This window comes from Chionomys nivalis, chromosome 10 (genome assembly GCF_950005125.1).
Source record: "Chionomys nivalis chromosome 10, mChiNiv1.1, whole genome shotgun sequence".
Classification (NCBI taxonomy): Eukaryota; Metazoa; Chordata; class Mammalia; order Rodentia; family Cricetidae; genus Chionomys; species Chionomys nivalis.
The window spans coordinates 21,653,740-21,674,142 of record NC_080095.1 but is presented as its reverse complement, the minus strand read 5'-3'; the positions used below and the strand labels follow the sequence as shown (position 1 = coordinate 21,674,142).

Here is a 20,403-nt window from a genome sequence, read left to right as displayed (position 1 = left end):
ATAGATCCTGGGAGTTAGAAGCGCCTCAGAATTTGTCGGTTCATTTTATTGTATTCAAATATAAATATATTTGACTCCCTAGGAGCCAATTTAGACTAGAATTGAGAGGTTTTTTTCCTTTTTTTTCTAATTTATTTATTTGATGTGTGTTTTCTTGCATCTATGCCTGTAAACCATGTGTGTGCCTGGTGCCCTGCAGGCCAAAGAGGGCATTGGATCCTCTGAAGCTGGAGGATGGTTGTGAGCTGCCATGTGAGTCCTGGGAATACAACCCAGGTCCTCTGTCTTAACTGCTGAGCTATTGCTAGCCCTTGATTTAGTGAGCTTGTAAAAAACATTTACTAAGAAGTGTAATTTTTCAGTACACATTAAGCTAATAAATCAGTATATGAAGACACGTGACAGGCATGTGCAAGTATGTCATCCTTGCCCCTTGTGGAGCAAGCAGTCTCTCATCTCTTCTGCCTCTAGAGAACTCTGTGTCCTGAGTTTGAGCCCTGTCCCCTTCTCAGTTATTTCCCCTGTCTAGAGTTTATGCCAGATAAAATGCTGTGTGTTCAGCATGATATTTGTAAAGGATCACTGTATTTTTAGTTTATCAGTCATTCACTGCATTTTCTTGACCTGCTGAAGGCATTTGGGCTGTTTACAGTCCGGACTACTGTCAAGAAACCTTCCATGTAGGTTGTTGGAGGGTCTTTTGGTGGGGATAGGCTTTTGTTTCTCTTAGAAGCTGAATCACTTCTCTGTAGGAAGAATAAACATTTACATTTTTAAAAAGTTCTGGACCTATTTCCGAAGTGACTTGCTGGTTTTCACATCGCCAGTGGTTGCTGACAGCCCACAGTGGGTGTGCCCAGCTTCGTGAGCTTGCTTACTTTCCTAGCCCTTATGGAAGGTTTGCAGTGGTGTCTTACGGTTTCAGTTTGTGCTTACTTGCAAGCACATAAGTGAGCCCCCTTTCCTTGTGTGTCTCTACCATTTGTGCAGTTTTGTGTGATAAGTGCTTCTTCAGTCTCTGGCTTCTTCTTAAGAAAATTATTTGTAATAACTGGGTTGTGTTGCCTTTTATAGTTGAGTAGGATGAGTTATTCTGGCTAAATCTTATTTTCTGATATGTGTGTTATAACTATTTCCTTCTAGTTTATAGTTGACTTGTTCATTTTTAAATGCTTTTATATATCTTTTTAGCTGACTTGTTAGATTCTTTTCCTCTTTGGTTAATATGGCTTCTGATACTGAACTAAAGCTGTAGCATATACCCCATTTAGGTAGACTGAAGTAGGCTTCTTATGTAGTTTGGAACTGCTTTGCTCAGGACTTTTGTGTCTTTATTCATAAGGCATCATGGTCTTTACCTTTTTCCAGAATTATTTCTATATTAGACTCTTTGAGTCTGACCAGCTTTGTTGTCAGCAGCATTGGCTGTTTGATTCCCAGTGGCTGCACTGGCTCCTTATCCCAAGGACCTCTGGATGTGCACTTGTGTCTCATCCTCTAGAGTGCAGGTAGGTCTTGAGCTCCTTTGTGGAGTGTGTGAGGTGAGTGCTTCCACAGCCTTTATTTATAGGCCTTAGTCAGCCTCTGCCCGTCCTGCGTGGCGTGTTAATTAGTGCCTGTGTCTGTGTCTCCTGCTATTCGTTCCCTTGTCTCCTGTCCTTCCACGTTGGAGCTTTCTTTCTCCTTGTGGAATGGCGTTCCTTCTGAACTGCTGGGTTTGCTGGCAGGCAGAGGAAATAGACTTCTTAGGGGACACTAGTCATGTGCATCAGTTGCGGGGAGTTGTCTGTACAGACGGAAACATGACACCTGTGGGTAAGATTAGTTTCTAAGTGTCTTCAGAGGATTCCATTGAGAAGGAAGTAAGCCTCCTATGACTCAAGACTGTGCGGAGCAAACTGGTCCAGGCTTTCAGACCCCTCTGCAGCTGGCTATTTTGCATACTTGTCTCCAAGTCTTAGAAGGAGAGTGCTAAGTGATGGCGTTTGTTTTGTTTGTGAGCTGAACCTCTGGCAGCCTCTGTTTTATCTTAGAACTTAAAGTGGAATGAACTTCACTTTTCCACCTTTTTTACTTACCTGGCTGAGGGGAAATGGGTAGGATCAGTATTTCCAATTATTTAATCAGAGCACATTGGAGTTCTAAGTTTTAAGGATGTTTATTTTCAGACCTAGTCTAGTATTCTGTGTCTTCTGTTGTCCTTTGTTCTTCTCTTTGTAATAGAGATGGTGACGAGTGCTTGGTTTCTCGTGATTCATATTTTAGTAGTTCTTCCAGCGTTGTGGTCTGTGGTCCTGGAAGAACAGCTGCCCAGCCTTCAGAGGGGACTCCAGGCATAGTTGGCTGCTGTTCTCTTGGTGACTGAAACCTTTTGGTCCTTTAAATTTCTGTGTCAATCACTGTATTGTCATTTATTATACAATTTCACTTTTAATATCCTTATGCCATTTAAAAAAACTGTGTGTATTTCTCTAAAATCTAAGTAGATTTTAAGTTACTCGATAATGACCTTTTTCCAAATGTCCTTTACTTATGCAGTTCTTACATTCCTGTTTTGTTTGTTTGTTTATTAAGGTATAATTTTCTATCCCCTTATACCTGTTTTTCTGTTCATTTACTTTTATCATTTTGATTCACATTTCTCTATTGGGAATAGACTGGATCATCATTTCTCTTCTTACAGCTTTGTAGTCTTCAAAGTGGAAGTAGACATCAAATACAAGCATGTAGGGCGATTAATAAACCTTTTCTGCATTAAAACCAGAACAGTTGCCATTCAGACATAAACATGAGGGTTGTGACAGGTGTTTGTATGTGCGGTGCTGAAATGGGTGCAAAGCCTGCTGGCTGCTAGGCAGGTTTCTGTGGCTGCTGCAGTGCTAGCTAAGGCTTGTGTTTTCAGAGAATATGAATGACTGCCTGGGCACGGTACCAGAACAGCAAGATGTGAAGTTTAGTATGTAAGGGTCTTTATAAGATGGCTCTATGAAGAGACACACCACGATACTTGTGCATTGGAAAAATGAGCATGCCTTTTATTTTTAGAACAAAAATGGGCAAGTTATTTAAGACATACAGCTAAGTTGATTTTTACTATAAAGTTATGTAATCACATAACTTTAACCAAGCCTTGATAAGTCAGGTGGAGATCCAGATTAGAACCTGCTGCATTGTGAACCATTATTGCGTCGGATGGGATTATGTCTCCAGATCTGGACTTTGACTCTGAGATCCTTTCTCATGCTTCTGCTCTGAGTCTCCACCTTGAGAACTTGGTTACTTCTGCCATGCCTGCTTTGTGAATGAGCTCTGTAGACCTGCATTTGGCGTTGGTGTGAACATAAGACACACATGCACGTTAGATGTCTCAGCATCTCCTACACACTGCCTCCTGTGTGTGCTTAGGGCCTTCTTCAACCTTGACTGATGCAAGGTGCTATAGGATAGTGCTTCTGTGTCATAAGTTAGCTCATCTCTACTTTCAGAGGCTGTGTGTGTATGTGTGGGCACGCACGTGTGTGCATATGAAATTAGGTGATCAGGAAGTAGTAGTAAATAAGTAAACTGGATAATATGAGCAGACTTTTTTCTAATTCCTCCCTCCCACAGCTAACCGAAGACTTAGTAAGAATTAGTTCTTTGAGTCATTCTCACCTTTATGGAAACAGAATTGGAAGCCTGAAGATACCTTCCAGTTCGTGTCACCCAGAGCTGGTGCTTGGTGGTCCTTTCTTGGAGAACTGATGGTCTCTATCTCACAGCCTCCTGGGAAGGACTTTGCCTGATTATTAAATGATGTGTGTGGTGAATTTTCAATTCAGATATCTTAATTTTTTTGGTAAGAAGGAGAAACTTTGTACGGCTTCATTTTTAAATGGCAGCCAGTTGCTTTTGGATGGTGCCATTGAAATATATCACATTTTAATTTTTTTTCCTGTTGTCATCGTCATTTTGACACTTAGAAGTCTTAAGGAAACGTTTAGTGATATTCTAGTTAAAATGTCAGTCCCAATTTCTTTTCTAAATCTTGGCTATTATAGAGTTGGCAAAGTATTTTAGATTTGAAATATGTTAATACAACTTTAGTTCTGAGATAAGGTATTTTCTCCACAGATAGCTCGCTTCAGCTAAAGCACAGTGCCAAGAAGTAGTTCCTTTACTTTGTCATAATGGAAGCCTATTGGATAGCTAATGTAAAAAAGTGCTCAGAAAGTCTGCATTATAACATTCTCATTTATATGGTTGAGTCACATTAGAAGTTTAATAAATTATTGCTTGAAGGAAACTTGAAAATTAAAGTTGATAGGATGTAGGCTGAAACTGAATAAATCAAAAGCCTTACATTGTTGGTAGTAAGCCAGGAGTGGTCTTGGGAAAGTGTCCTTTAAGCCTGGGTTTTATTAATGAGTCATTCTAAAAGTTAACCAAAATTCTTTTTCTTTAATTTCACTTATTCTGTGACTTGATCAATCCCATTTGCTTATGTTTCTGGCTCCTGGTGCAGCTGAGAAACAGGTACGGGAGAGTTTCTTGCTTTAGCACATCAATTAGGCTCTTGACATTTGCACTTGAGTACAGGGACTTGATCCTGGGTCAGAGCTTGGTGACGTGTAAGGCCCTTGAACACTGCTTTCCTGAGGCTGAGCTATATCAAATATGTCAAACCGTTTGGATTCTTTCTGATCCGAGCGTTGCCCATTTGTGACTTACATGCTCTCTGGAGTTAGGTATGCTTAATTGCCAATGGGTCGAGTCTGGTAGACATGTTACCTGGAGACTTGTGAGCTGAGAGAACTGTCTATGGAGTAAAGGTTTTAATTGACATCTCAAGGACCCAAATTAACTTCTGTAGTAATGGAGGGTTTCTTCAGTGGAGAAAATGTAGATGTACTTATTTTCAGGGTTTGGAGCAGATGTTGCTGAGGTGGGGAAGAGCTGCAGCTCAGATCTTTGCCAGGTCTAATGAGCTCTGAACCTTAACTTCAGCCATGCAGGTTTTCTGTCCAAAATACTTTGCTCAGATTAGTTTAGAAATGCTTGCTTTCCTACTTGAAGTTGTCATTCCTTTAAAATCAGTATAAAATATCAAACATTAAGTAAATACTACTTTATCAATAAGCCAGACCAAACTCAGTATTTAAAAAGCCAACAAAATTATAGCTTATTTATTATCCATATTTATTAAACAACGTGGGCTGTTATCTCTTGTTGTGTAAAATATCTCTTTGTACATGTTTGTCTTTTTACAAATAATTCAAATGGTTAATATCCCTTGCAGTAGGAAATAGATACTGTCTAGTGAAGTTGGGGAAAACAGTTATTTAGCTCTAATTTCCTTTTGACTTTACAAAAGTTGGAGGTTTCTTTGTCTGAGAAACATAGGAGTCAGTGTCAGAAAGCAAGGAGCAGAGTGTTGTTTTGCTCTGGAGATCCAGATCCATTCCTGCTGGTTCTGATAACTAGGTATAGAACCAAGGGAAGAATGAAGGAAAGGAATGGGAGTCCAGCCTTAGTTGGTTAAATCAGGGTTGAATCTTATTAAATCTCAGGAATGTCTTGTAGGCCCTTGGTGGTGATACATTTAGCATGGTTGCTGGCCTTTGCTTAATAAAGATGAAAATTAGTTTAAATATTTGTCTTAAAGTTCTGCAGAGAGAACTAAATTTTTGATAATTCATCACTTATGAAAGTTGAGCTTCAGAGAAATAAAGATTATTGTGAGAACATAAAAAATATTTCTGAGGAGTTGAATTTAATCTTTTAATAGCTTAAAAATTTAAATATCAAAGTTACATTTTGTTGTAGGAAAAATTAGATTTACTCCATTTTTGAAGGCTCAGTGAAAATAATTCAATAATTTTAATTGACTCTTGTATTCTAAGGAACCCAGTGACAATGGACCTCTTTTCACTGAATTGAAGTTTTACCAGCGGGCTGCTAAACCAGAACAAAGTAAGAAACAATAAATATGTTTAAAATTGTCTTATTAAAGGTTTAAATATTTAAAAATAAGCAGTTTGCCTGACTTGATTTCACATAAGCTAGGTTAAAGTGTCACATCCTGTGACTCTGTTTGCATTTGCTTCATACACAAATTCCATTCAAATGGTATTTGCAGGAAGTCATTCTGATGTATTGCTGTTTGGTTTGTTGGTATATAAATAATCAATGGTATATGGCCTAGGAAATATACGAATTACCTTAATTGACAAGTGCGAGTACATGGTCTCTAACTTGTTTGATCATTTTGCTAAAACCTGAAGCACATGAGCAAGGGTGGGCACTGGATTTGTTGAGACCCAGTGCAGTGAACAGCCTCCTGGCTGCTCTCATCTCTTGTGTATCTGAGGCCCCAACTCCTACAGTAGGGGAGTGGGAGCAGCACCTCTGTGTCTCCTACATCTTGATTTGCAAGGTGAGGAAGAGATGTAAATACTGAAGGAGACAGCCCTGTGTTTCTAGAGATTGGGGTGAGAAGCAGGCAAACTATGTCATTAGGCGGTGCTGTTGCGTGCACTTCAGAACCGGTTTCACAGCTGGCCAGTTCAAGACAAAGAAACAGCAGAGCACTATTTTGCAGGTTGATAAAAAATTTTATGATATTTTGTGTTCCTCTGTGCTCTTCTCATCCTGTTATGAGTAGGAGTGGTTTTGTTGCTCATGTAAGTATGCTCTCCTCTTAGTCATTTGTTTTGAAATGACCATTTACATACAGAAGTTGTCATCACAGGCCTCTCTTTCAACTTCTAGTTCAGAAATGGATTCGTACACATAAATTGAAGTACCTTGGTGTTCCTAAGTATTGGGGATCTGGTCTACATGATAAAAATGGAAAGAGGTAAAAATCTATATTTTTAGCATTTCTTGTTGGGTTGGTTTAGTTGGGAATTTATTGCTGAGCACCCACAATAACTAGGTGTACATCTGGGCTGTGGGGCGGCAGAGGGGAGGGTTAAAATCGAACTCTGCTTCCCTCTATCCACCATAGTTTGGGGCAGCCTAACTTGTGGAGCAGTGTCAGGTGGCTAGCTCCATTGACAGGAACAAAGCCAAAAGAGTGCACCCTGCCTCTTCCATTCTTTATGCAAAAGAGCCCTCAGGATCCCATTTGATATCTCATATTGGATGTCTGATCATTCATGGAGACTAGAGCCTTGTTCTTTGTGAGAGCTTTAGACTAACTGGTTAGAGGTGACAAATGTTTAGAGACAACATTTCTGAAACATGGGAGAAAAGCTGGGTGCTAACTTGTGTAACCCTTTCCTCTTACATGTCTTAGGAGTTGGAGTTGAAGAAAACCCCTAATACCTTGTGCAGTCTGCTCTTTTCAAAACCTGTAGGAGACCATGAAGGCCAGACCTAGTCAAAAACTGGAGGCCTACTAGTTAGCGTGTGTTTGTATTAAGTGAAGAACAACTGTGACTCCACTGTTTTAAGCAGTCACCAAAGGCCTAATTCCATGGCTTGTCCTTTTTTGAACTAAGGTCTTGCTTTCTAGACTTAACTCACTGCAGAGCCCAGACTGACAGTGTCCTCTGGCCTGCTCCTCCTGAGTCTGGGGTTGTAGGTACATCTTTGCTTGTCTTGCACAGTTACCCTCATTGTCTAGCTCTCTGTTAGTATCCTTTTGTGTCCTGGGGAAGCTGCTCTATTTCTGGACCTCACATGCAGACACGGTGCCAGTGTCAGAAATTGGTGTCAATGTCTTGTGAGTTTTTCTATCAAGGAACTTCTCCTGGAGTCCTGTGAGACTTCCTTATACATTTTCTTAGTCACAGTTTTGTAATTCTTATGTTTAAGCCTGCCACTGGAAAGGTCCAAGAAGCCACACAGGTCACACAAGTTTCTTGGTTTCACTGTTATATGGAAGGGGAGGGAATGCCCAAGCCAAATTGGTACTGTGTTAGCAAAGACTTGAGAATGGGGCAACGAGTGTGTAAGCCTGCCAGTTTTATTTACTAGAGAGCCATGTGTCTCCTCTTAGGGAGTCTGGGGCTCCCTGGAATCCAGAGAGAGGTAGTGGGTGGAAGGCTGGTTGTTCAAAGGGTACCTGACAAGAGCTTCAGAAGACTCAGAGTGGGTCTCCAACTGTGTCTCAGTTTATTGTTAGTAATGATCATTCCTTCTGAAACTGAGCTTACTAGACCTTCCTCAGTGGACCACGAGACTCAGACTGGTCGTGAATGAAGTGTTGACTGTAGGTTGAAGCACTAAAAATAATCACATAAGTCTTTCAGAAGTGAAGAAATAGAACATAGGATTCTTCTTCCAGCCACCTCCCCTGCTAGCCATCCTTACTTTTCCTTTAACTTGTTTGGGAGTGATGGGGAGTGATTAGGACAGTATGAGGACTGTAAAAAATACTTCTGTTGCCATTTGGGAATTGTTTGTTCTAATTAATATTTTCTCATTACTTGAAGCGTTTAGCCAAGTCCCTGAAAAAGAAAGCATCAGAGGCCTTACTCGACATGTTTGGAAGCAGCTTTCTCTCAATATTCAGTCTTAGAGCTCTCTCTCAGGAGAACATACTAACAGTTTGTGTGTGTCATTTGTTTATAATTTAGGAATGTTGAGAAGATTTTAGGGCCTTTCGTTCAGAGTTAGTGAAAGGGTGATTTGCATGTAAAAGCAAAGGCCTGGTTAATCTGCTTTAGTAGTGGACCTTGTGTTGATCAGACAGTGTTCCCGTCTTCCAGACTCTGCTGGCTAGGTCTGTGTCGACTGAACACAAGCTAGAGTTACCTGAGAGGAGGAAACTTGATTGAGAAGATACTTGCATAAGATTGATCTATGGGCCAGCCTTTAGAGCAGTTTGTTCATTAGTGATTGATGGGAAGGGTCTAGCCTATTGTGGTGGTGCCATCCCTGGTCTGGTGGTCCAAGGTTCTATAAGAAAGCAGGCTAAGCAAGCCAGTAAGCAACACCCCTCCTTGTCCTCTAAGCTCCTGCCTCCAGGTTCCTGCCCTGCTTGAGTTCCTGCCCTGGCTTCCTTTAATGATAAACAATGATGTGGAGGTGTAGGTTGAATAAACTCTTTTCTCCCCAGTTGCTTTGGTCATGGTGCTTCATCACAGGAGTAGTGACCCTAGGGCACAGACTGTCGGCAAAGGTCAAAGGTTACACTGTTAATCAGTTTTGTAATGATCACACAGGCTAACTCTTTGGAAGAGGTTTCTCTCTCAACTTTGCAAAACCTGCCTACCTATATTGGAAAGTCACATGACTGTTCTCTATTATATTACAGGCCAGGGTTGTGGGAATCTTAATACAAATGGATATTTTGCCCCTATTTGATAGTATGACTTTGACATAAACTTTACCTCCTAAAACATTACTCTTATTTAAAAATGTACAGAGTCTCTAATTCTCTTCTAGTTCAAAAAGTGGATAGGATCCTTTATTTTATATTATATATTATTTTATATTATATATTATTTTATATTATGACACCATGTTTTATATTATGACTGTTTCCTTGTAACTCACCATATTTTATTGTCATAAAAACCTATTTTATGGAAGTGTGACTTTTGTGTTGTACACTGTTATTCCAGTGTGTGGAGACAGTGGTTCAAACCATGGGCCCACTTGGTTTGAGGGGAGGGCACTAAAATGTTCTGTAAAATAGGATGGAAGAGCACCTGCCTGGCGAGTGCCCTGGGGGAGGTACACTGTGGGGTGAGATGCACCAGCTGACTTCTATGGCTGTGTGCTCATCCCATGGGGAGTTTTCTCTTGTGTGTCTGTCTTCATGATTTCAGTAGACACAGTAGACTTTGGCCAACTCTTGAAGGAGAGAGTGACATTTAGAGGAGCTGAGTAGTGCCATTACAGGTCTCTAGTGCGTCTCGGAAGGATGAGACCCACCTCCTCATTTCATTTCTAGAAGTTATGGCTAGAGGAAGTAATATCACTTGGTCAAGGTGACATGCAGGTAAATGGTAAAACCAAAATTTGTCATTTCTGCGGGGTATTTCATTTCCAAATCTTGACCATTGAGTGTTTAATACATAATCGCTTTATACCATTTGGACAGTTTTACTGAGTGTGATTTTTAAGCCACCTCTTGACAGCCTAGATTTAACAGAGCATTTTATTGCTGAGATATACATTAAAAATGGAGACACAGTCACAGGAGGACGCTCCTGTTTAGAAACAGCAGTTAACTTCAGGAGAAGAATCAGTGCCCGCACTAAAAGCCAAGTGGATGTGTTTCACTAGAGATGGGTCTGCTTAAGTCTGTGTGGGCATTTTCTTAAATTGAGTGTTGTCTCCTGTAAAACTGGTTTAGACCCAGGAAGACAGGATAGTACATCAGTCTGAATTCTTGAGATTTCTATCTAGATGGGAGAAATCTTTATGGTATGTGTTCATTCCCCTTTCCTCCTCTTTTATAATACTGCCTTATTAAGCATAATTTGACATAATCTGAAGGGAGAATATTCATTGCTATGCATGTTCCTAGTTATTTCCCTCATTGACTTTCCTTGTTTGTCTTCAGTTACAGGTTTATGATAATGGACCGCTTTGGGAGTGACCTTCAGAAAATATATGAAGCAAATGCCAAAAGGTTTTCTCGGAAAACTGTTTTGCAGCTAAGCTTAAGAATTGTATGTGAGCTCTGATCCTTGTTTGTGGATGCAGTAAGGGCTGTTTCTGTCACAGCTCAGTCCTCTGCTGGCCGTGTTTGGTACTGCATTAATTTACTGTGTGTGTTCTCCATAGCTGGATATCCTGGAATACATCCACGAGCATGAGTATGTGCACGGGGACATCAAAGCCTCCAACCTTCTTCTGAGCTACAAGAACCCTGACCAGGTCCTTAGAACTTCAGTATTTGCTGTTGTAAAACATGCTGCATGGGCAAGTAGGGTGCTCTGGGCTGAACCCTCTACAAGCTCTGCTTATTTTTTTTTGTAGATACACTAACAGTACTGTTTCTTCAGACACTTTTATATAGTTGCCATTCTGCATTTTTGCTGCAGTTTGAACTGCTGGCACTTTATCAAGTTGGCTGATTTGTCCTAAATAATATTTAGAAGTACTTGATACAAAATGAATTTCAAATAGCTATTTGGGAGTGGAAGCTTAAAATTATATAGTGCACCAATGAATTAGATTTGCTTGTCTGCTTTGTCACCTTTTAAAATTTCCTTTGTTCAAGAACTCCGTCAGATGTGTCTGCTACTCGGAAAGTTTGGTATTTGGTGTACAGACTGCCAGAGCAGTCTGAACTTGTCTGTCCTTAGGGCACAGTGCAGGTGTGCATCTTCAGTCTGCTTCGCTCCCTTTGCAGTTTTGTGTTTAAGAGGAGAAGGCTCTATTGTGTACCTGTGTTGGAGTCAGCTCGGTTGTCAGTGACATACAGGATGCTTGTAGTCATTTCCATGTTTTATGCAGAGAAGATGCTGGAATGGCACTTCTTGGTGTTGTATAAGAAGGAAGTTCTGAGTGCTTGGTTTGGTGCAGTGGTCCGTCCACATTCTATGAACTTGACCACCTATGGCTTAGATTTCCCCTTTTCTTTTGATTGCCTCCATTTCTACCACACTGTGTTTGCTTCCCCTCGATAGGCTATGGAGGTCATCAGGGATATGTGTAGTGCACCAAAAGAAAGAGAGTTGCTGTGCTAGGGCGCTCTGTGAGGCATTGCAGGGTTCACCTCAGAAGGGGGATTAACTGCTCCGTGGGGGTCGCTGCTCTGCGACTGTATCGTGGCCTGGAGTGGGGGAAGGGAAAGCGAGCAGGGTGGGTGGAGTAGACAAAACAGAATGCTGGAAAAAAGAAGCCGAGTCAGTGAGTCGCCATGATTCTCCCATTCCAGACAGACGCAGGTTAAGATCTTTCCTGGTAAGCCAGCTCATGGTGCTACACAAAATATTAAAAATGGGTTAGATCAATATGTAAGAGCTAGCCAATAAGAGGCTGGAACTAATGGGCCAGGCAGTGCTTAAAAGAATACAGTTTCCGTGTAATTATTTTGGGGCATAAGCCATGCGGGCGGCCGGGTGCCGGGGACGCAGCCCCGCCGCTCGTATTACAACACACCTCTCCACAGCCATCTCATTTGAGCTGTTTCCTTGAACACAGCTAAGAACTTGAACAGTAGAGGTCCCTTTAGCCGGAGTAGGAGGGACTTGCCTAGTCCTACTAAAAAATTGACTACTGTTAGTTTGCACTTGACAGCTATGTGCATCTCTCCTACCTTTCAGGCATGCGTGGATGGGGTTACTTTCCCAGTACTCAGCCCATCTTTGTGCTCACATGTATATGGGCGCCTGCATTTGTGACAGAGAATCAGGTATGTGTGGCTATCAGATGGGTGCCACACGTACTAATGTTGTGTGCTAGTCAGAGCAACAGATTGGATTGGATTCCTCTGTCTGCGTTCCAAATTAACTTTAATCTGGAAGTCTCGACTTTATATGTAGTATTTTAAACTGTAGGTAAAGACCTCATGTAAAGTTTTGAATATTATTTTAGTCCTTGAATAATTTTTATGATGTAAATAGGCCTGCAGGTAAAGAATCAAGAGAAGACAGCTGTTGTATTGTGTGCTGAAAGAGTCTTGAAAGCTTACTTTGTGTGATAGTTATGTTCTAGACTCTAAGAAAAACTTGACACCAGTAAGCCTTGCTCAGGATTAGTTAGAAGTTTAGCACACACTTTTCTGAGAAAATATGCAAAGTGGAATAGTTTCTAAGAACTGTCGCTTCATGGTCATTTCACAGTTATTAAAAGTAAAAATTCTTGGGTGAGAGGGTTGGGTAGCTCAGTGGCAGAGGAAGGTACTGAGTTAGACTCAATACTGCAAGCAAAATAAGATTTCTTAAAAGTAAGAATTAGGGCTGGGCAATGATGACTCACACCTGTAATCCCAGCACTTGGGAGGCAGAGGCAGGTAGATCTCTGTGAGTTTGAGGGCAGTCTGGTCTACAGAGTGAGTTCCAAGGCAGCCAAAGTTACACAGAGAAACCCTGCTTTGAAAAATGGAAAAAAAAAAAGGGTAAGAATTACTCAGAGATAATAGCTCAGTGGCAGAGCTCATGTTTAGCATTTATGAAACTTTAGGTGCAGTTCCCAGCGTTCCAGAGGAGGTAGGGGTTGGTTCAGTACTTCTACAGTGTTCATATTAGATTTGACTTGTTTGGAGAGCTGCTAATCTGCCCTCGTAGGTTAATTTACCCCCAAGTGGTTGTATTTTGTTTCTGTACTTTTTTTTGTTTGTTTTTTTCGAGACAGGGTTTCTCTGTAACTTTGGAGCCTGTCCTGGAACTAGTTCTTGTAGACCAGACTGGCCTCGAACTCACAGAGATCTGCCTGCCTCTGCCTCCCAAGTGCTGGGATTAAAGGTGTGCACCACCACCGCCCGGCTATTTCTGAACTTTTTGAGTGATACATGTGGGTTGATTTTTGTCTTTAATTTGACACTTGGAAATTTATAGGTGTACTTGGTAGACTATGGACTTGCTTATCGGTACTGCCCAGATGGAGTTCATAAAGAGTACAAAGAAGATCCCAAAAGATGCCATGATGGCACACTGGAGTTCACCAGCATCGATGCGCACAATGGCGTGGGTATGTTCACAGTGGCCTGTTGTGTCCACAGTAGCTTGCCGTGTCTACAGTGACCTGGTGTGTCCGCCGTGGTCTGTACTGATGTTTCCTTCTGAATTTCTATACTTAATTATGCTAAGTAAATAAGTAGACTGATAAGAATACTGGAAGAAGCAGAGTGGGATGAGAAAGAGGGCAAAGGTTTGGCTCCTACAGTGGGTTAAGACCCTTGTTCATGCTCCTGCCCTTCAGGGATAACTGGATCTTTGGGTTCCCATAGCTCACCTTTGTGCGACTTTGTTTTCTACATCCTGGTTTCTTATGTACTATGCCTTTATGGCGAGTAGCTTTTGTGTAAGCTAGCTTAGTCCCGTGTCTTATGTCTTTTGCTGTGGTGGACCTCACAGTATTTAGAGTGTCAACATTTTAATAGCTTTTTTTTTTTTTAGGTCTCCCAAAGATAACAGTGCATGTGAGGTGCTTTCAGACTTGTATTTCCTAGACAGTAGTAGCAGTGTGAAACCTTAAGTTTTCTCAGTGTGGGTTTTAAGTAAGTTTGGGTTAAGTAAGTTTAAGCCAGTTTGGGTTATTAGTTGTAGATAAATATTTCTTTTATACAGACCAGTGTTCAATGTTTTCATTACGTTCAGACAAATGTTTCTGCCGAAAGGGAGGCTTGAGTGGACTGCTCTGTCTTTCTGGAAAGCTATTGTACTCTGCTTGATCTTGTTGTGTTTGTAGCCCCATCACGACGTGGCGATTTGGAAATACTTGGTTATTGCATGATCCAGTGGCTCAGTGGCTGTCTTCCTTGGGAGGATAACTTGAAAGATCCCAACTACGTTAGAGATTCTAAAATTAGGTAAGGGACATCTTACATTGTTTTGGGTGGGGTGGTGATAGAAGATTTTAGTCAGAATATCCTGACAAGACCTATTGGGTTTTTTTTTTCTAGATTATTTATTTTATTTTATTTTTTAGACAGTGCTTTGCTGAGCAGCCCTCCTGCCTCAGCCTCTTGAATGTTGCTATTATAGGCATGCCATAGTCACTACACCTGGCTCAGTGATGTTTAAAGTAGAAGGTGCTGGTGAGGTGGCAGGGCTCTTTGAACTTTGCTGTTTTTCTTGAAAGTACTTCCTGCTGTGCTGTCCTGGTAGGGACTGAGCTCAGAACACACTTGGGCACTTGTCACTAAGCATTCCTTCCTTCCTCAACAGATACAGGGACAATGTCGCAGCTTTGATGGAGAAGTGCTTTCCTGAGAAGAACAAGCCAGGTAGGGAAGGTTTCCATAGACCTTCACAGAGCTTTTAGTTTCTGGAAGGAAAAATCCCTCTGCCTGTGAGCCTGGGCATTTTAGGACGTTACTGTTGTTGGAGGTGTGCCTTCTTCCCAAAAGCAACTCTGCACAGTGAGCCTGTCAGCAAGCTGGTCAGTGGGCTTTGGAGCCTCATATGGTTACCCTTTGCTTTCATCAGGGGAAGCATGTTTTGTTCGCTTAGCCAGTGTTTATGGAGGTTGTATTATGTGCCAGAGACTGCTGTTAGTGCAGGCTGCATCTTACCTCTGCCCTCAGGATGCTGGCACTCTTGCTGCAGCTAAGTACACAACAGTGATTTTTGTTAGCACATTATGTTGTTAGTCCTCTGGAGAATAAGAAGACAGGCAATGGAATTGGGAGTGTAGAGATGGCACAGAGAGTAGGAAAGAGATTTTAAATTTTGAGCAGCATGGCCAAGGACAGCCTTGTGGATGGGATACTGCAACGTTGTAGGGAGGAGGTGAAGAAGTAGCTGTGTGGAGGTTGGGAGACTGCTCTAGAGGATGTGAGGACTGTCCTTTTTGGTCATCATGAGGTCACTGGTTTTTACTTTGATCAAGAGTCTACAGCTCGAAATAGACGGGATGCCAATGGCTTTACTTTTTAGAGCAGTGGTTCTCAACCTTCCTAATGCTATGATCCTTTAATACACCTCATGTCGTGGTGACTCCCAGCCATAAAATTATTTCACTGCTACTTCATACCTGAATTTTTGCTACTGTTATGAACCATAATGTAAATATCTGCTATGCAGGATGGTCTTAGGCAACCCATGTGAAAGGGCCATTTGGACCTCCCCTCCAAGGGGTCGTGGCCCACAGGTTGAGAACCACTATTCTAGAGACAAGAACTACCTCTAGGTCCTGGTTGAGGGAAGACCGCTGAGGGTAGGACTGGGGAGCACTCTGCAGTGTGTCCTTCTGTTACCATCCGTTTCTGTCCTCAGTCTTGGGCCAAGTGCACTAAGACTTCCGTTGTATGTATGTCTGTGTGGTGCTCTGTTATATCTACATTCCACTGTTTATGTATGCTACTGCATATCTGGGTCTTGTCTGCTGCACAGGACCGATTTCAGTTTGACTATGTGTGAGAAGGGTCATATTCAGTTGACTTTGTATCCTATCTTAAAGACTTCCTTTATCTTCTGGTGTTTTGTCAGAACTCTTGTGTGGACTCTGTTCTTCGAATTGTTCTTTTTGTCTCGTCCTCATCTATACTTATCAGATATTGCAATTTTCTCTTTGGTCTTGCTGCCTGGCAGTATCCGGTGGTTTAAGTAATTACGTGGTGTTGTTGTTTTTTAAACCCAACTTTCTTTTTCTTTTTTTTTTTTCTTTTTCAATAAGAATTACTGGTATACACTTTTAATTCCAACACTTGTGAGGCAGTGGCAGGCAGATCTCTGAGTTCAAGACCAGCCTGGTCTTCAGAGTGAGTTCCTGGAGAACCAAGACTACACACAGAAACTGTCTCAAAAAAAAAATTGTGTGTTTTGATATTTTTCTCTGTCTAAATACCACAGGTATCCTTAGTGCCTGCAGAGACCAGTAGCGGGCATTGAATCTCCTAGAACTGGAGTTACAGATGGTTGTGAGTCGCCATGTGGGTGTTGGGAATGGAACCCACATCCTTGGAGGAACAGCCAGTGCTTTTAACTGCTGAGCCATCTCTCCAGCCCCTTGACTTTGATCTTGACTGCATTTCTGTTGAAGTTTTCACATCACTGTCAGTCCCCTCATGTTTGCTGGGCTTCGGAGCGAGTCTGCTGTGATTTGAAGAGCCACCGCCTTTGTAATCCTGTCTTCCAGCCCACTGTGGCGGCTCTTCCATTAAATTCCTCCTTAAATTCTGGTTGTATTTTGGCCTCCACAGAAATCTTGCTGTCATTACAGTCACATTGGGTAACTGATTTTTTTTGTTGTTGTTGCTCTATGTTAAGTATTCTGGTTTGAACATTTCATTTCCAAGTTCTAACAGTATATAAAAACAGGGCAGATTTTTATGTATTTTTACCTTGTATTCTGTACTGTGCTGTAGGAATTTTGCTTTGTTGTTTCCTTTCCCTTTCCTTCCCTCCCTTTATGCCAGTACTTGGTTCCTCTGTGTAGCCCTGGCTGGCCTTGAACTTGTGCTCATTCAGCCTCAGCTTCCTGAAAGCTAGGCTTATAAATTTGCATGCCAAATCCTTTTTTTCATAGACCTTGATGCAAGCCCAGCCATGCTGTTTGCTCCTGAAGGTGCTCTGACGCCCTTTGACCTATTTTCTTGCCTTTAGATGCCAGCTAAAACAAACTTGGTTCTTGTGTTCTGCGTAGATGGTGGTGAAGGTGGAGTTTTCTGCCTCTCATCTAAAACAGAAGCTTTTGGTTATTTTGCCAGACATACTAATGTTTGTTTCAGGAGTTTTAAAAATATATTTTTAATGTTTTCATACAGTGTGTTTTGACCATACTGTCTTGGGTGTTTCAGATTTCTTTTTTTCTTGTTAAGATAGTAGAGATTTGAGACCACCCCTATGCCCCTGCTGTATCTCAGCTGTCCAGAACAGAACCTGGCATACAGTGGCACTTACATAGTTAAACTAGTAGTTATATGTGCATCTATGCATGGATGCTGCTCTGGCAAAAGAGCATCATATATTCATGTTGAGTAGAGGGGAGACTGAAAAGATGTTGGTTTGAGCTGGGAGGATAAGATTTCCAGTGACACACACCAGAGAGATTGATGGGTTGCAGTGTGTGTGTGTGTGTTTAACTCGGTCAGGAGTTGGGGCTTGAAGTAGTGGTTGTGTAATCAAGGCTCTGATGATGAAGCAGTGGATGCCTGTGTGTGTCGAGGGAAATCTTTGTGAGGGGCTGACCCTGCCAGGGAGGTCTCTTCTCATGCAGAAACCCAGGCCTCTCTGCCCTGTCTTGTGCTTTTGAATCTGCTCTTGGGCTCTGATTCTCACCTCATGGCATACAGCTTTTCATTGCAGGACTGATAGCTTCTGGGGTCACTGCAGTTCAGGACAAACTACTTTCTGAATTCCTTTATGTTTACATTTTATGTGTGTTTGAATATGTTCTCTTATTGTCTCTTATGGTGACAGAAATGTCTTTTACATTGTATCTCAAAATATGTTCTTTTATTTACCTGTTAATTTTTGGACTTAAAAGCATGTGCATTGAGCTTTGATTGAGAACAAGGTTTCTATTTAGCATGTTGCCCACTTGTATTGTAATTTTACATTGGCCATGGACTGTTTTCTTAGGAATGAGACAGACATATTGGGTTTGTGACTAAAAGTGATAAAATGTGTCATTGTTTTAGGTGAAATTGCTAAGTACATGGAAACTGTGAAATTACTGGACTACACTGAAAAACCTCTTTATCAAAATTTACGTGACATTCTTTCACAAGGACTAAAAGCTATAGGAAGTAAAGATGACGGTAAACTGGATTTTAGTGCTGTGGAGAATGGAAGTATGAAGACAAAGCCAGCTTCAAAGGTGAGTCTGGGTATTCTTTGGATTCATTTTAATAGGCATTGTAGGCAGGGTTGCAGGTGAAGGGTTTGCTGCCATGTGGGGGGGGGGCAGCTTGACAGCAGAGCAGGTGCAGAGCACTGGGAACAGGAGGACGTGGAGTTCCTACATCATTACAGGGGCAGGTTACTAAATGTCTGAACCACCTCACGGGATCTGAGGACAGGTGTTGGTGGGGCACTGAAGCTTGAATATAGGAGTTCTTTTCTGCTGGGTGACCTTTAGTCTTGCCTCAGTTTCTCTTTGTTTATGGATATGGTGAAAATGTCTCTGAAAGTTGGCATATGGCTTGGCTTGGCATGCCTTCAAACATGAATGGGATCTTTAAAGGAGTGTTGGGTTTATCTGCATTCAAGGGACTCAGCTGTTAGCAGAGAAATACTAAGAAGTAATGGCCAGTTCTGTGGAAGAGCTGCTGGTGCCTTTAGTGAGAACTGGGATTGGCATGTAAAATGAGAAAAGATAGTTTTGTTGTTGTTGTTGTTTTTTAAAGAAATTATAAAACATTCAGATTTGCCTGTGGCAAAATTATGAAGCTGCTTGGTGGTCATATAACTGAAGTAAGTTCTTAGTTTGACTGGATTTTCATCTTTTTGTTTGTAAAACGAAGTGGAGCAGACGAGGGGTGTTTCGTTTGCTTTGTCACCCCACCCCTGCCACCGTTCCCTAGAGGGTGAACCTGGGGTTCCATGCACACTATGTACATACTCCTACGGGGCTGTATCACTGTTGATTTTCCCTAGAGACTTCACTAACTGCTCAGGCTGGCCTGAACTCACTGTGTAGTCCAGGTTGGCTTTAAACTTGGAGTCCCCCTGCCTCAGCCTCGCCAGTGTTATAATTGCAGATGGGGCCTCCCATGGTGAATTGCTGGTTGATCTGCACTTACTGGAAAGACTCTTGGGTCCCACAGTGTTGCAGTGACTCTCAGGTCACCATGTCTTGTCTGTTCTGGACACCTGCTATCCAGTGAGTGCCTACCTAGTGGTTCTCTAGAATTGACTTTGCTAATGGGGACCCTTTCACGTGCACGTAAATGTTAGAGTCAGAGTATTCTCACAAAAACCAGTGTGAGGTTTGATTGAGATTGCATGGATGTGATGAGTCAGTTCTGGAAGAATGGCTGTCTTTGCAGCAGTCTCTTCTATGAATGGGGCTTACCTCAGCTTTCCTTCTGTGTTTTCTCACCTACCTCTGTTGTGTCTCAATAGTTAAAGAACACACATGAACAACACGCACACACTCTTTGTCTCAGAGTGAGAGAGTGGGTGCCTAAAGGGTAAGTGTGTGTACATATGTGCGCACCTTGTGCAGGCTAAGAGGGCAGCTTGTTGGGGAGTTTTGTTCATTCCTTCCACCATGTTTTGGGAATTGGACACAGATCATCAGGTTTGGTGGCAAGTGCCTGCACCCTCAAGCCAGCTGATTGGTTCCCTCCATGTGCCCTTTGTGGTTTTCTGCTGTGGAGACCATACACATCTTCCATGTATAATTTGTCTCAGCGGTTTAATTATTTCTTTGTGTCTGATAATTCTCAACCTTCCCTTCATGCCATTCAGTTGTCCTCTAGATTTGGCTGTTTTTAATACATGAATACTGTGACGGTTATTGTTCTATTTGTTTAGCTGGACATTTTCTTTTTTCTTTTTTTCTTCTCCTCTTGCCTCTTTTGATTCATTCTTCCTATGTAGCCCAGGTTGTATTCAAATTAGTTCTTCCTGCTTCAGCCCCCTACGTCCTGAGATTATAATCATGTAGTATCAAACCGAACTGCTTTTGCTTTTAAAAACAATTTCAATGGGGTTAGAGAGATGACTCAGTGGTTAAGAGCACCTGCTTAAGCAGGGACCCAAGTTTGTTTCCCAGAACTTATGCTTGGCAGCACATAACTGTCTATAACTCTAGCTCTAGGAGCATCTGCGCCTCCAGCCTCTGTGAGTACCTGCTTTTATATGTGTGTGTCTGTGTGCATGCATGTATGTGCACACACCTAAT

The 20,403-nt window shown here is 41.8% G+C and overlaps 1 protein-coding gene across 3 annotated transcripts in view; it reads left to right on the top strand.

The window, feature by feature from the left end:
- The window catches only part of Vrk1 (VRK serine/threonine kinase 1), a 72,900-nt gene that overhangs the window by 39,316 nt on the left and 13,181 nt on the right, over nt 1-20,403 (top strand). For all 3 annotated transcript variants that reach the window (XM_057783247.1, XM_057783245.1, XM_057783246.1), the window contains exons 4-11: nt 5,883-5,952; nt 6,751-6,838; nt 10,502-10,610; nt 10,726-10,818; nt 13,446-13,578; nt 14,299-14,419; nt 14,778-14,836; nt 18,194-18,372. In XM_057783247.1, the coding sequence (XP_057639230.1) occupies nt 5,883-5,952; nt 6,751-6,838; nt 10,502-10,610; nt 10,726-10,818; nt 13,446-13,578; nt 14,299-14,419; nt 14,778-14,836; nt 18,194-18,372 (852 nt within the window). The remainder of the gene's footprint in view (nt 1-5,882; nt 5,953-6,750; nt 6,839-10,501; nt 10,611-10,725; nt 10,819-13,445; nt 13,579-14,298; nt 14,420-14,777; nt 14,837-18,193; nt 18,373-20,403) is intronic.